At 43.3% G+C, this 14,856-nt stretch overlaps 1 protein-coding gene across 1 annotated transcript in view; it reads right to left on the bottom strand.

Annotated features, from left to right (window-relative positions):
• The window catches only part of PEX7 (peroxisomal biogenesis factor 7), a 294,431-nt gene that overhangs the window by 177,542 nt on the left and 102,033 nt on the right, over positions 1 to 14,856 (bottom strand). The window contains exon 6 of the mRNA XM_040429202.1: positions 8,868 to 8,974. Within this exon, the coding sequence (XP_040285136.1) occupies positions 8,868 to 8,974 (107 nt within the window). The remainder of the gene's footprint in view (positions 1 to 8,867; positions 8,975 to 14,856) is intronic.

Raw genomic sequence — 14,856 nt, 5'->3', positions numbered from 1 at the left:
AAAACCCCATTCTAGAGACTACACCCCTCAAGCTATTCAAAACTGATTTTACAAACGTCGTTAACCCTTTAGGTGTTCCACAAGAGTTAATGGCAAATGGAGATAACATTTCAGAATTTAGATTTTTTGGCAAATTTTCCATTTTAATCAATTTTTTCCAGTAACAAAGCAAGGGTTAACAGCCAAACAAAACTCAATATTTATTGCCCCGATTCTGTAGTTTGCAGAAACACCACATATGTGGCCGTAAACTACTGTACGGGCACACAGTAGAGCGTAGAGGGAAAGGTGCGCCATATGGTTTTTGGAAGGCAGATTTTGCTGGACTGGTTTATTTACACCATGTCCCATTTGAAGCCCCCCTGATGCACCCCTAGAGAAGAAACTCCATAAAAGTGACCCCATCTAAGAAACTACACCCCTCAAGGTTTTCAAAACTGATTTTACGAACTTTGTTAACCCTTTACGTGTTGCACAAGAGTTATTGGCAAATGGGGATGAAATTTGAGAATTTCATTTTTTTGCCAAATTTTCCATTTTAACCCATTTTTTCCACTAACAAAGCAAGGGTTAACAGCCAAACAAGACTGTATCTTTATTGCCCTGACTCTGCCGTTTACAGAAACACCACATATGTGGTCGTACACTACTGTATGGCCACAAGGCGGGGCGTAGAGGGAAAGGAGCGCCGTGTGGTTTTTGGAGAGCTGATTTTTATGGACCAGTTTATTTACACCGTGTCCTGTTTCAACCCCCCTGATGCACCCCTGGAGTAGAAACTCCCTAAAAGTGACCCCATTTTGGAAACTACGGGATAAGGTGGCAGTTTTGTTGGGACTATTTTTAGGGTACATATGATTTTTGGTTGCTCTATATTACATTTTTGTGAGGTACGGTTACCAAAAATTTAAATTCGGAAATTTCATCTCCATTTGCCATTAACTGTTGAGGAACACCTAAAGGGTTAATAAAGTTTGTAAAATCAGTTTTGAATACCTTGAGGGGTGTAGTTTCTTAGATGGGGTCACTTTTAGGGAGTTTCTACTCTAGGGGTGCATCAGGGGGGCTTCAAAAGGGACATGGTGTCAATAAAAAGGGACATCAAAATCGGCCTTCCAGAAACCACGTCGGTCCTTTTCTTTTGCGCCCTGCCTTTTAGTGATACAGCAGTTTACGACCACAAATGTGGCGTTTCTGTAAACTGCAGTATCAGGGTAATAAATATTAAGTTTTGTTTGGTTGTTAACCCTTGCTTTGTTACCGGAAAAAACGGATTGAAATGGAAAAGTGCCAAAAATAGCTGTTTTGGCACTGTTTTTAAAAAAATATTTTGACCGTGTTAATCTGGGGGGTTAGGTCATGGGGTATTTTTATAGAGAAGATTCTTACGGACGTGGCAATACCTAATAAGTCAACTTTTTTACAATTATTTCGGTTTTTTAGCCGATTATCTTATGTAGGGGCTCATTTTTTGCGGGATGAGAGGACGGTTTTATGGGCACTATTTTGGGGGCTATATGACTTTTTGATCGCTTGCTATTAAACTTTTTGTTATGTAAGGTGACCAAAAACGTTTTTTTTTTTTGCACCGTTTTTTTTTTTTTGTTGTTTTTTTGGACCGTGTTATTCTGGGGGGTTAGGTCATGGGATATTTCTATAGAGGAGATACGCGGTATACTTTTTTAAAATCTGAGAACCAGTTTTTTTGTCCGATTGTCAGTGGCTAAATTGGGATATAAATTTAGTACTCCATGGAAGTGTGGTACTCCTTGAAGCAACCAATAATGCAGAGGCCCGGATGACACATTGAGTAGTGGTGTCCTTCCGTATCCCCCTCCTGTGACACACACTGCACCTTTTTTGAGTCTGTCCCTTCTTTCCAGTAAGTGTTGGACAGGGACGATCCGAGTGCCTCCAGTTCCCGAGATACTCCGGCCTGCTCTTTCCCGGTCCGAAAAGATCAGGGCCTTGAGGACTGTCTCATAGAACTGAAGGAATGTCCCTGTGTTGCCAGCGCTCCGGGACAGCACAAAAGAGTTGTACAAGGTAACCTGTACTAAGTAGACCGCAACTTTTGTAGACCGCAACTTTTTTGTACCATGCCCAGGTTTTGAGCATGGCATTATATGGCTTGAGGACTTGATCAGAGAGATCAACTCCTCCCATATATCGATTGTAGTCGACGATACAATCGACGCACAGGGACAGGGGTGATGCCGTTATCATGAATTGTGGACAGTACAAGGACATTCCTCTTGTCCTTATATCTGACCAGCAACAGGTTTCCAGTGGTAAGGGAACGGGTCTCACCCCTGGGGATAGGTACCTGGAGGGGGTGGGTAGGGAGGCCGCGTTGATTTTTCCGCACGGTCCCACAAGCGGACGTGGATCTGGCGGCAAGGGACTGGAACAAGGGGATACTAGTATAAAAGTTATCCCCGTAAAGGTGGTAACCCTTATCTAGCAGTGGGTGCATAAGGTCCCACACAAGTTTACCGCTAACACCCAGAGTGGGGGGACATTCTGGGGGTTGAATACGGGAATCTCGCTCCTCGTACACACAAAACTTGTAAGTGTACCCTGAGGTACTCTCACAAAGTTTGTACAGCTTCACGACATACCTCGCCCGCTTTGAGGAAACATACTGGCGGAAAACGAGTCTCCCCTTGAACGCAATGAGAGACTCATCAACCGCGACCTCCCTTCCAGGTACATAGGCCTGTACAAATTTGGCCCCAAAGTGATCGATGACCGGCCTGATTTTGTACAGGCGGTCATAGGCAGGATCACCTCGGGGGGTGGGGACATGCTGCATTATCTGAATAATGCAGGCATTTCCGGATGGCCTCAAACCGGGAGTGTGTCATGGCCGTACTGTAAAGTGGGGTCTGGTAGAGGACGTCCCCACTCCAGTAACGCCTGACACTAGGTTTTTTGACTAGGCCCATATGCAGCACGAGGCCCCAAAATGTCCTCATCTCGGCTGCAGTGACCAGCGTCCAGCCACCAGGCCTAGCCAAAAAGGAGCCCGGGTGTTGAGCAAGGAACTGTTGGGCGTACAGGTTCGTCTGCTCCACCATTAGATTTACCAGTTGGTCACTGAAAAAATGACTAAAAAAGTCATATTCAGTGAAGCAGACTGTGGAAATCTGGATTCCTGGTTGGCCTACAAAATCAGGAATCACGGGCTCAAATCGCTCTGGGGGCTCCGGTGGATTTAACTGGTGGTCTGGAAAACTAGTATGAACCCCAGAGCTGCTCGTTCTAGGGTGGGCCACAGGGTCCCTAACATGGCGGTCCCCTTGCTCCTCCTGGCGGCGTCTCCGCCGCCTTGGGGGCTCATTATCATCGCTAGATGATGAGGTTGACGCGGATGACAACAGGAAAGTGGGGTCATCCTCGTCCTCACTGGGACTCTCGGACTCTGAGGCAAGCTGGGCGTATGCCTCCTCGGCCGAGAACATCCGGCGGGCCATAGGGGAGTGTGTGTCTGGGTGTATGTGCGTGCGTGTAAATCTTTATTTGGTGTGCGTGTGTGTGGGGGCACGGGTGTTTGCGGACTTATCCCTAAAACTGAAGAAAATGATGATCAGCCGGCACTCTGTAACGAATGGTGTGGTGCTCGCGTCCGAGATCACGATCTCATAAACATGGTGCCGGTCTTTCTTTACCTTATCCCTAAAACTAACAGAAAAAAAAAGATTTGCTTCTAAACTTCTAAGCCTTCTAACGTCCCCCAAAAATAAAATGGAATTTTTTGACTCAATTTTACCACTGTCATGAAGTACAATATGTGACGAGAAAACAATCTCAGAATGGCCTCGATAAGTAAAAGCGTTTTAAAGTTATTACCACATAAACTGACATGTCAGATTTGCTAATGGCCTGGTCCTTAAGGTGAAAAATGGCAGGGTCCTTAACCACCTCAGCCCCCAGTGCTTAAACACCCTGAAAGACCAGGCCACTTTTTACACTTCTGACCTACACTACTTTCACCGTTTATTGCTCGGTCATGCAACTTACCACCCAAATGAATTTTACCTCCTTTTCTTCTCACTAATAGAGCTTTCATTTGGTGGTATTTCATTGCTGCTGACATTTTTACTTTTTTTGTTATTAATCGAAATTTAACGATTTTTTTGCAAAAAAATGACATTTTTCACTTTCAGTTGTGAAATTTTGCAAAAAAAACGACATCCATATAGAAATTTTGCTCTAAATTTATAGTTCTACATGTCTTTGATAAAAAAAAAAATGTTTGGGTAAAAAAAAAATGGTTTGGGTAAAAGTTATAGCGTTTACAAACTATGGTACAAAAATGTGAATTTCCGCTTTTTGAAGCAGCTCTGACTTTCTGAGCACCTGTCATGTTTCCCGAGGTTCTACAATGCCCAGACAGTACAAACACCCCACAAATGACCCCATTTCTGAAAGTACACACCCTAAGGTATTCGCTGATGGGCATAGTGAGTTCATAGAACTTTTTATTTTTTGTCACAAGTTAGCGGAAAATGATGATTTTTTTTTTTTTTTTCTTACAAAGTCTCATATTCCACTAACTTGTGACAAAAAATAAAAAGTTCTATGAACTCACTATGCCCATCAGCGAATACCTTGGGGTCTCTTCTTTCCAAAATGGGGTCACTTGTGGGGTAGTTATACTGCCCTGGCATTCTAGGGGCCCAAATGTGTGGTAAGGAGTTTGAAATCAAATTCTGTAAAAAATGACCTGTGAAATCCGAAAGGTGCTCTTTGGAATATGGGCCCCTTTGCCCACCTAGGCTGCAAAAAAGTGTCACACATCTGGTATCTCCGTACTCAGGAGAAGGTGGGGAATGTGTTTTGGGGTGTCATTTTATATATACCCATGCTGGGTGAGAGAAATATCTTGGCAAAAGACAACTTTTCCCATTTTTTTATACAAAGTTGTCATTTGACCAAGATATTTATCTCACCCAGCATGGGTATATGTAAAAAGACACCCCAAAACACATTCCTCAACTTCTCCTGAGTACGGGGATACCAGATGTGTGACACTTTTTTGCAGCCTAGGTGGGCAAAGGGGCCCATATTCCAAAGAGCACCTTTCGGATTTCACTCCTCATTTTTTCCTGAATTTGATTTCAAACTCCTTACCACACATTTGGGCCCCTAGAATACCAGGGCAGTATAACTACCCCACAAGTGACCCCATTTTGGAAAGAAGACACCCCAAGGTATTCCGTGAGGGGCATGGCGAGTTCCTAGAATTTTTTATTTTTTGTCACAAGTTAGTGGAAAATGATGATTTTTTTTTTTTTTTTTTTTTTTCATACAAAGTCTCATATTCCACAAACTTGTGACAAAAAATAAAAACTTCCATGAACTCACTATGCCCATCAGCGAATACCTTGGGGTCTCTTCTTTCCAAAATGGGGTCACTTGTGGGGTAGTTATACTGCCCTGGCATTCTAGGGGCCCAAATGAGTGGTAAGTAGGTAAATGACCTGTGAAATCCGAAAGGTGCTCTTTGGAATGTGGGCCCCTTTGCCCACCTAGGCTGCAAAAAAGTGTCACACATCTGGTATCTCTGTATTCAGGAGAAGTTGAGGAATGTGTTTTGGGGTGTCTTTTTACATATACCCATGCTGGGTGAGATAAATATCTTGGTCAAATGCCAACTTTGTATAAAAAAATGGGAAAAGTTGTCTTTTGCCAAGATATTTCTCTCACCCAGCATGGGTATATGTAAAATGACACCCCAAAACACATTCCCCAACTTCTCCCGATTACGGAGATACCAGATGTGTGACACTTTTTTGCAGCCGAGGTGGGCAAAGGGGCCCATATTCAAAAGAGCACCTTTCGGATTTCACAGGTCATTTTTTACAGAATTTGATTTTAAACTCCTTACCACACATTTGGGCCCCTAGAATGCCAGGGCAGTATAACTACCCCACAAGTGACCCCATTTTGGAAAGAAGAGACCCCAAGGTATTCGCTGATGGGCATAGTGAGTTCATGGAAGTTTTTATTTTTTGTCACAAGTTAGTGGAATATGAGACTTTGTATGAAAAAAATAAAAAAAAAATAAATAAGCATTTTCCACTAACTTGTGACAAAAAATAAAAAATTCTAGGAACTCGCCATGCCCCTCACGGAATACCTTGGGGTGTCTTCTTTCCAAAATGCGGTCACTTGTGGGGTAGTTATACTGCCCTGGCATTTTCCAGGGGCCCTAATGTGTGGTAAGTAGGTAAATGACCTGTGAAATCCTAAAGGTGCTCTTTGGAATATGGGCCCCTTTGCCCACCTAGGCTGCAAAAAAGTGTCACACATGTGGTATCGCCGTATTCAGGAGAAGTTGGGGAATGTGTTTTGGGGTGTCATTTTACATATACCCATGCTGGGTGAGAGAAATATCTTGGCAAAAGACAACTTTTCCCATTTTTTGATACAAAGTTGGCATTTGACCAAGATATTTCTCTCACCCAGCATGGGTATATGTAAAATGACACCCCAACTTCTCCTGAGTACGGCGATACCAGATGTGTGACACTTTTTTGCAGCCTAGATGCGCAAAGGTGCCCAAATTCCTTTTAGGAGGGCATTTTTAGACATTTGGATACCAGACTTCTTCTCACGCTTTGGGGCCCCTAGAATGCCAGGGCAGTATAAATACCCCACATGTGACCCCATTTTGGAAAGAAGACACCCCAAGGTATTCAATGAGGGGCATGGCGAGTTCATAGAAATTTTTTTTTTTTGGCACAAGTTAGCGGAAATTGATATTTTTAATTTTTTTCTCACAAAGTCTCCCGTTCCGCTAACTTGGGACAAAAATTTCAATCTTTCATGGACTCAATATGCCCCTCACGGAATACCTGGGGGTGTCTTCTTTCCGAAATGGGGTCACATGTGGGGTATTTATACTGCCCTGGCATTCTAGGGGCCCTAAAGCGTGAGTCTGGAATATAAATGTCTAAAAAATTTTACGCATTTGGATTCCGTGAGGGGTATGGTGAGTTCATGTGAGATTTTATTTTTTGACACAAGTTAGTGGAATATGAGACTTTGTAAGAAAAAAAAAAAAAATTCCGCTAACTTGGGCCAAAAAAATATCTGAATGGAGCCTTACAGAGGGGTGATCAATGACAGGGGGGTGATCAATGACAGGGGGGGTGATCAATGACAGGGGGGTGATCAATGACAGGGGGGTGATCAATGACAGGGGGGTGATCAGGGAGTCTATATGGGGTGATAACCACAGTCATTGATCACGCCCGTGTAAGGCTTCATTCAGACGTCCGGATGCGTTTTGCGGATCCGATCCATCTATCAGTGCATCCGTAAAAATCATGCGGACATCTGAATGGAGCTTTACAGGGGGGTAATCAATGACAGGGGGGTAATCAGGGAGTCTATATGGGGTGATCACCACAGTCATTGATCATGCCCCTGTAAGGCTTCATTCAGACGTCCGGATGCGTTTTGCGGATCCGATCCATCTATCAGTGCATCCGTAAAAATCATGCGGACATCTGAATGGAGCTTTACAGGGGGGTAATCAATGACAGGGGGGTAATCAATGACAGGGGGGTGATCAGGGAGTCTATATGGGGTGATCACCACAGTCATTGATCATGCCCCTGTAAGGCTTCATTCAGACGTCCGGATGCGTTTTGCGGATCCGATCCATCTATCAGTGCATCCGTAAAAATCATGCGGACATCTGAATGGAGCTTTACAGGGGGGTAATCAATGACAGGGGGGTGATCACCACAGTCATTGATCATGCCCCTGTAAGGCTTCAATCAGACGACCGGATGCGTTTTGCGGATCCGATCCATGTATCAGTGCATCCGTAAAAATCATGCGGACATCTGAATGGAGCTTTACAGGGGGGTGATCAGGGAGTCTATATGGGGTGATCACCACAGTCATTGATCATGCCCCTGTAAGGCTTCATTCAGACGTCCGGATGCGTTTTGCGGATCCGATCCATCTATCAGTGCATCCGTAAAAATCATGCGGACATCTGAATGGAGCTTTACAGGGGGGTAATCAATGACAGGGGGGTAATCAATGACAGGGGGGTGATCAGGGAGTCTATATGGGGTGATCACCACAGTCATTGATCATGCCCCTGTAAGGCTTCATTCAGACGTCCGGATGCGTTTTGCGGATCCGATCCATCTATCAGAGCATCCGTAAAAATCATGCGGACGTCTGAATGGAGCTTTACAGGGGGTTGATCAATGACAGGGGGGTAATCAATGACAGGGGGGTGATCAGGGAGTCTATATGGGGTGATCATGGGTGATTAGTGGTGATCAGGGGCTAATAAGGGGTTAATAAGTGACGGGGGGGGGGGGGTGTAGTGTAGTGTAGTGGTGCTTGGTGCTACTTTACTGAGCTACCTGTGTCCTCTGGTGGTCGATCCAAACAAAGGGGACCACCAGAGGACCAGGTAGAAGGTATATTAGACGCTGTTATCAAAACAGAGTCTAATATACCTGTTAGGGGTTAAAAAAAACACATCTCCAGCCTGCCAGCGAACGATCGCCGCTGGCAGGCTGGAGATCAACTCTCTTACCTTCCGTTCCTGTGAGCGCGCGCGCCTGTGTGCGCGCGTTCACAGGAAGTCTCGCGTCTCGCGAGATGACGCGTATATGCGTGACTGTGCGCAGCGCTGCCACCTCCGGAACGCGATCCTGCGTTAGGCGGTCCGGAGGTGGTTAAGGGGTTAAACAGTGAATATAATTAAACAAATATTAAATCAAAATTTCCTTTGGAACTATTGTTCAGAGCAGATACATTTTCACTCACAGGAATATGGTTGGCATTAAAAATGTTTTAGGCTTCTGGTACGCTTGACTGTATCTTACCTGATCATATTTGCACCAATCACAACTTAAAATTTCTGCTTGGTGAGCAGGGATGACTAGTTTAGATACAGGCGTTTTCATGTCCCATATTCTCAAAGTCTGGTCTCCTAAAATCAGAAAGGGATAATTAGGTGAGAAATGTAGCACACTTAAATGTGGTCATTTAAAAAACTGGTGTAAAGTAGAACTGACTTAGTTACCCATAGCAACCAATCAGATTCCACCTTTCAGTTTTGACAGCTCCTTCAGAAAATGAAAGGTGGAATCTGATTTCTTGCTATGGGTAACTAAGCCAGTTCTAGTTTACACCACTTTGGTAAATGACTCAAATTTTTTTTCAAGATTTAGACCTTGTGCATTAAGAGCTTAAGATGCTCTTTGTAGCTGCCCTCCGCTCTGGCTAATACATAAAAGTCCTGAATGAGGGACAACATTTATAAAAGGTAATGTTTGACATGTTGTAGAGACCCCCACCAATCCATAAAATGAGGGGAGAGAAGCACACGCATACAGGGGAGTAGCTATAGGGGGTGCAGAGGTAGCAGTCGCTACCGGGCCCAGGAGCCTGAGGGGGCCCAAAGACCCTTGTGCCACATAAGAAGACACTGTTATTATGGAAAGTGCATGCTGGTCAAGTTACACCTCTGGCTGCAGGGAAGGGGTTAGGTCAAGAATTTGGCATGAGGGGGGTTGGGAGGGTGCCATTTCAATTTTTCTATTTTTGCCTCCCTGGTCACAAAGCACTGAGAAAATGGGGGTCCAAGCTGAAATCTTGCACAAGGGCCCATGAGCCTTAAGCTACGCCCCTGCATGCATAGCATGTTCTCTCCCCTTGATGCTAGAGACAGGCTCCATAGAAGTCTATGGGACATCTTTAGTCTATCCTCTAGCAGCGAGAAGAAAGAGCCGATATGCACGTGCTTTTCTACCCTCATTCTTGAGATTGTGGGGGTCTCAGTACTCAGACTCCCACCGATCTAAACTTTTGATATGTCTCCATTACATATCAAAGTGTTGTGAAAAAGTAGTGACCCTCTAAGGGTATGTTCAGATACAGGATTTTGTCCGCAACAAAATCCTCAGTGTATCCCACGGCAGAAACTGTTGCACTATGCTGCGGTTTCTGATGTGGTTTTCATGCAGACTCGCTATAGGTTTAGCTCCACTGAATTGAGCTAAACCGCAAGCAGGCTCCCGCTGTGACTTTGTGAGTGCTCCGCGGAGTAACCACGCCAAGAATGGGCCTGTACATTCTTGGCGAGGTATTCACAACCACGCAGCCAAACCTTGGCCACTTGAACTGCGACGCAGACTCTCACTGAAAACAATGGAAGGCAGTTTTAGCACAGATTAGGCCCTGTTACACCCAAAATCCTCTGTATGCACATACTCATAAGGGTGTCTGACAATTCTTTTTTCGAATTGAAACCTTTCAAGGTACTGACTGTCACAAAACCTAATGGTTTCGAAATGCAGCAACATTTGCATTTCTGGCTTTAAAGAGACAAGTAAGATCTTGATGCTAAAATCAAAAAGTAAATTGGTTATCTATAGCTTTGTGCCAGGATCCATCAAATTTATATAGAACGCTTGTGACAAGTGGCTATTCTGTACAGCCAGAAAGATTTGAAGATCACAAAGAGCAATTAGGATATGAATAACCCTGGCCAATAGTATGTCATTAAATTACATCCATATTATTCATACATAATAGGCTCTGGTATCAAGGTTTCTGATGCCCATGTACCGCTGGGTTTTCTCCAGTATTCTGCCAGGTACATTTTATACAGCAGAGCAGCTCTAAAAAAAAAATCCTTGAGGTATAAGAATCACACTTTTAAATCCATTAGTTACAAGATTGAAGAACACTGCGATATCTAATGGTTGGAGATGCTGATTAGATAAAAATGACTTCTGAATTAGGTTATGGTATTTGTTTTCTTCAAAACGTCTCGGAACAACATTCTTTTGTTTAGCAGGAAAACTGATTTCTGAATTCAATTTATTTCGAAAGCCTTCTTAATTTGATGAAAGATGTATTTATCACACCAGAAGATTCACCTGACGCTATTTTATATGAGAAGTAGACACTTGTGTCATTAATGAACATTTCCAGTAGAAATATACATATATAAATGAATTAATAAATTATCCTTTGATGGGAGCCAACAGATTATACAGCACATATTCATGGATGTCATTTGCATCCATAGAGAAATAACCCTTTGCACCCAGGGAACTATTGTGAAAGACTTAGGCCCCTTTCACACGGGGGAGAATTCCGCGCTGGTGCAATGCGTGAGGTGAACGCATTGCACCCGCACTGAATCCGGACCCATTCACTTCAATGGGGCTGTGCAGATGAGCGTTTCACGCATCACTTGTGCATTGCGTGAAAATCGCAGCATGTTCTATATTCTGCGTTCTTCATGCAATGCAGGCCCCATAGAAATGAATGGGTATGTGTGAAAATCGCGAGCATCCGCAAGCAAGTGAGGATGCGGTGCGATTTTCACGCATGGTTGCTAGGAGATGATCGGGACGAAAGCAACCCCGGACCCCCTTTAAAGTGTATTCCCTGTATTATTTTCCCTTATAACATGGTTATAAGGGAAAATAATAGCATTCTCAATACAGAAGGCTTACTAAAATGTAGATTGAGGTGTTAATAAATAAAAAAAATTAACTTACCTGTTTTAATTGATCGCGTTTCTTCTTCTTTCAGGACCTGAAAAAAGACCTTTGGCGACGTAATCTTCTATCTTCATTTAGCAGGACCTGCGCTGACGTCACCACGCTCACTACGTGGTGAGCGCAATTACATCACGAAAGGTCCTTTTGCAGGTCCTGAAAGAAGAAGGAAGAAGAGGATGCCGGCTGCGCGATCAATTGGAACAGGTAAGTAAATATTTATTTTATTTTTTTAACACCTCAATCTACATTTTACTAAGCATTCTGTATTAAGAATGCTATTATTTTCCCTTATAACCATATGATAAGGGAAAATAATAAAATATACAGAACACCTAACCCAAACCCGAACTTCAGTGAAGAAGTCCGGGTTCGGGTCTGGGTACCACAGTCCGTTTTTTATCACGCGCGTTCAAAACGCATTGCACCCGCGCGATAAAAACTCAATATCGGAACGCAATCGCAGTCAAAACTGACTGCAATTGCGTACATACTGGCACGATTTTCCCTGATCGCAGACGCAACGCATACGGACCTAATGCAGACACGCTCGTCTGCAAGGGGCCTTAGTGAGCTGACCAGTTCGAAACTTCTTTGGTGTAGATTGGACCCAATAAGTGAATATTGATGAACTTATGCATTTAAAACAGCCCCTACTTTAGGCTTCACTTCTGACCCCATAGTCCTCAGTGTCCTAATTCACTCCAGTGTGGAAGAATGTATACTAAATTGAACTTATCAGTGAGTGATAGCATTTCCTGTGTAAGGGGCATATTAAACAGAGTGATTATTGCTTGAATTCTCATATAATCATTTAAAATTAAAAAATTGATAACTGATAACTGTATACAGGGGAGGATTTATCAGTGATTGATAACATTCTCTGTGTAAATGTGTATACAGAGATAGCTGTCAGTCACTTATAGTTGTACACAAAGGAGGTGTTTTCAGTGATTGATGGCATTCTCTGTGTAATTGTATATACATAGTTAGCTGTCAGTCACTGATAGTTGTACATGGGGAGGTGTTATCAGTGATTGATGGCATTCTGTGTATAAAAGTGTATACAAAGATAGCTGTTCGTCACCGATAGTTGTACATGGGGAGGTGTCATCACTGATAGCCTTCTCTGTGTAAGTGTGTATACATAGATAGCAGTTAGTCACTGATAGTTGTACACAGGGGAGATGTTATCAGTGATTGATAGCATTCTCTGTGTTAAGTGTGTATACAGTCGTGGCCAAAGGTTTTGAGAATTACATAAATATTGGAAATTGGAAAAGTTGCTGCTTAAGTTTTTATACTAGCAATTTGCATATACTCCGGATTGTTATGAAGAGTGATCAGATGAATTGCATAGTCCTTCTTTGCCATGAAAATTAACTTAATCCCAAAAAAACCTTTCCACTGCATTTCATTGCTGTCATTAAAGGACCTGCTGAGATCATTTCAGTAATCGTCTTGTTAACTCAGGTGAGAATGTTGTGTCAGGCTGATTGGGTTAAAATGGCAGACTTGACATGTTAAAAGGAGGGTGCTGCTTGAAATCATTGTTCTTCCATTGTTAACCATGGTGACCTGCAAAGAAACGCGTGCAGCCATCATTGCGTTGCATAAAAATGGCTTCACAGGCAAGGATATTGTGGCTACTAAGATTGCACCTCAATCAACAATTTATAGGATTATCAAGAACTTCAAGGAAACCGGTTCAATTCTTGTTAAGAAGGCTTCAGGGCGTCCAAGAAAGTCCAGCAAGCGCCAGGATCGTCTCCTAAAGAGGATTCAGCTGCGGGATCGGAGTGCCACCAGTGCAGAGCTTGCTCAGGAATGGCAGCAGGCAGGTGTGAGCGCATCTGCACGCACAGTGAGGCGAAGACTTTTGGAAGATGGCCTGGTGTCAAGAAGGGCAGCAAAGAAGCCACTTCTCTCCAAAAAAAAATTCAGGGACAGATTGATTTTCTGCAGAAAGTATGGTGAATGGACTGCTGAGGACTGGGGCAAAGTCATATTCTCTGATGAAGCCTCTTTCCGATTGTTTGGGGCATCTGGAAAAAGGCTTGTCCGGAGAAGAAAAGGTGAGCGCTACCATCAGTCCTGTGTCATGCCAACAGTAAAGCATCCTGAGACCATTCATGTGTGGGGTTGCTTCTCATCCAAGGGAGTGGGCTCACTCACAATTTTACCCAAAAACACATCCATGAATAAAGAATGGTACCAAAACACCCTCCAACAGCAACTTCTTCCAACAATCCAACAACAGTTTGGTGAAGAACAATGCATTTTCCAGCACGATGGAGCACCGTGCCATAAGGCAAAAGTGATAACTAAGTGGCTCGGGGACCAAAACGTTGACATTTTGGGTCCATGGCCTGGAAACTCCCCAGATCTTAATCCCATTGAGAACTTGTGGTCAATCCTCAAGAGGCGGGTGGACAAACAAAAACCCACTAATTCTGACAAACTCCAAGAAGTGATTATGAAAGAATGGGTTGCTATCAGTCAGGAATTGGCCCAGAAGTTGATTGAGAGCATGCCCAGTCGAATTGCAGAGGTCCTGAAAAAGAAGGGCCAACACTGCAAATACTGTCATATAAATGTCATGTAATTGTCGATAAAAGCCTTTGAAACGTATGAAGTGCGTGTGATTATATTTCACTACATCACAGAAACAACTGAAACAAAGATCTAAAAGCAGTTTAGCAGCAAACTTTGTGAAAACTAATATTTGTGTCATTCTCAAAACTTTTGGCCACGACTGTACATAGATAGCTGTCAGTCACTGATATCTGTTCACGGGGGAGGTGTTATCAGTGACTGATTGCATTCTATGTGTAAGTGTGTATACATAGATAGCTGTTAGTCACTGATAGTTGTACACAGGGGAGATGTTATCAGTGATTGATAGCATTCTCTGTGTAAGTGTGTATACATAGATAGCAGTCAGTCACTGATATGGCAATAGAAAGAACGGGAGGAAAATATAAAAAGAAAGCCATACACAAACTCATACTGTACTAAAAGCTCTTTGTGACAAACAGGGCAAAGTCATCATTATAAGAATAGTAGCAGCAGTGGACCCAGGGTTGGGCTGGAACTCACAGATCACTACGATGCAGTGAGTTCAAGTCACCCAAGCTGTGGTCAGTATGGAAAATGGGGCCTTAGCTTCCATACCTCACACGTTCATATGAAACTAACCTAAATCTTTGTTTCTCCAGGGGCTTCCTTTTACACTAAGCCCTTTTGACTGAAGTTTGTTGGGCAGATATACAAAATGTAGACCAAATAAACGAACACT

The sequence above is a fragment of the Bufo bufo genome, chromosome 4, assembly GCF_905171765.1.
Source record: "Bufo bufo chromosome 4, aBufBuf1.1, whole genome shotgun sequence".
Lineage (NCBI taxonomy): Eukaryota > Metazoa > Chordata > Amphibia > Anura > Bufonidae > Bufo > Bufo bufo.
This window is presented reverse-complemented; position numbering and strand designations above follow the sequence as displayed.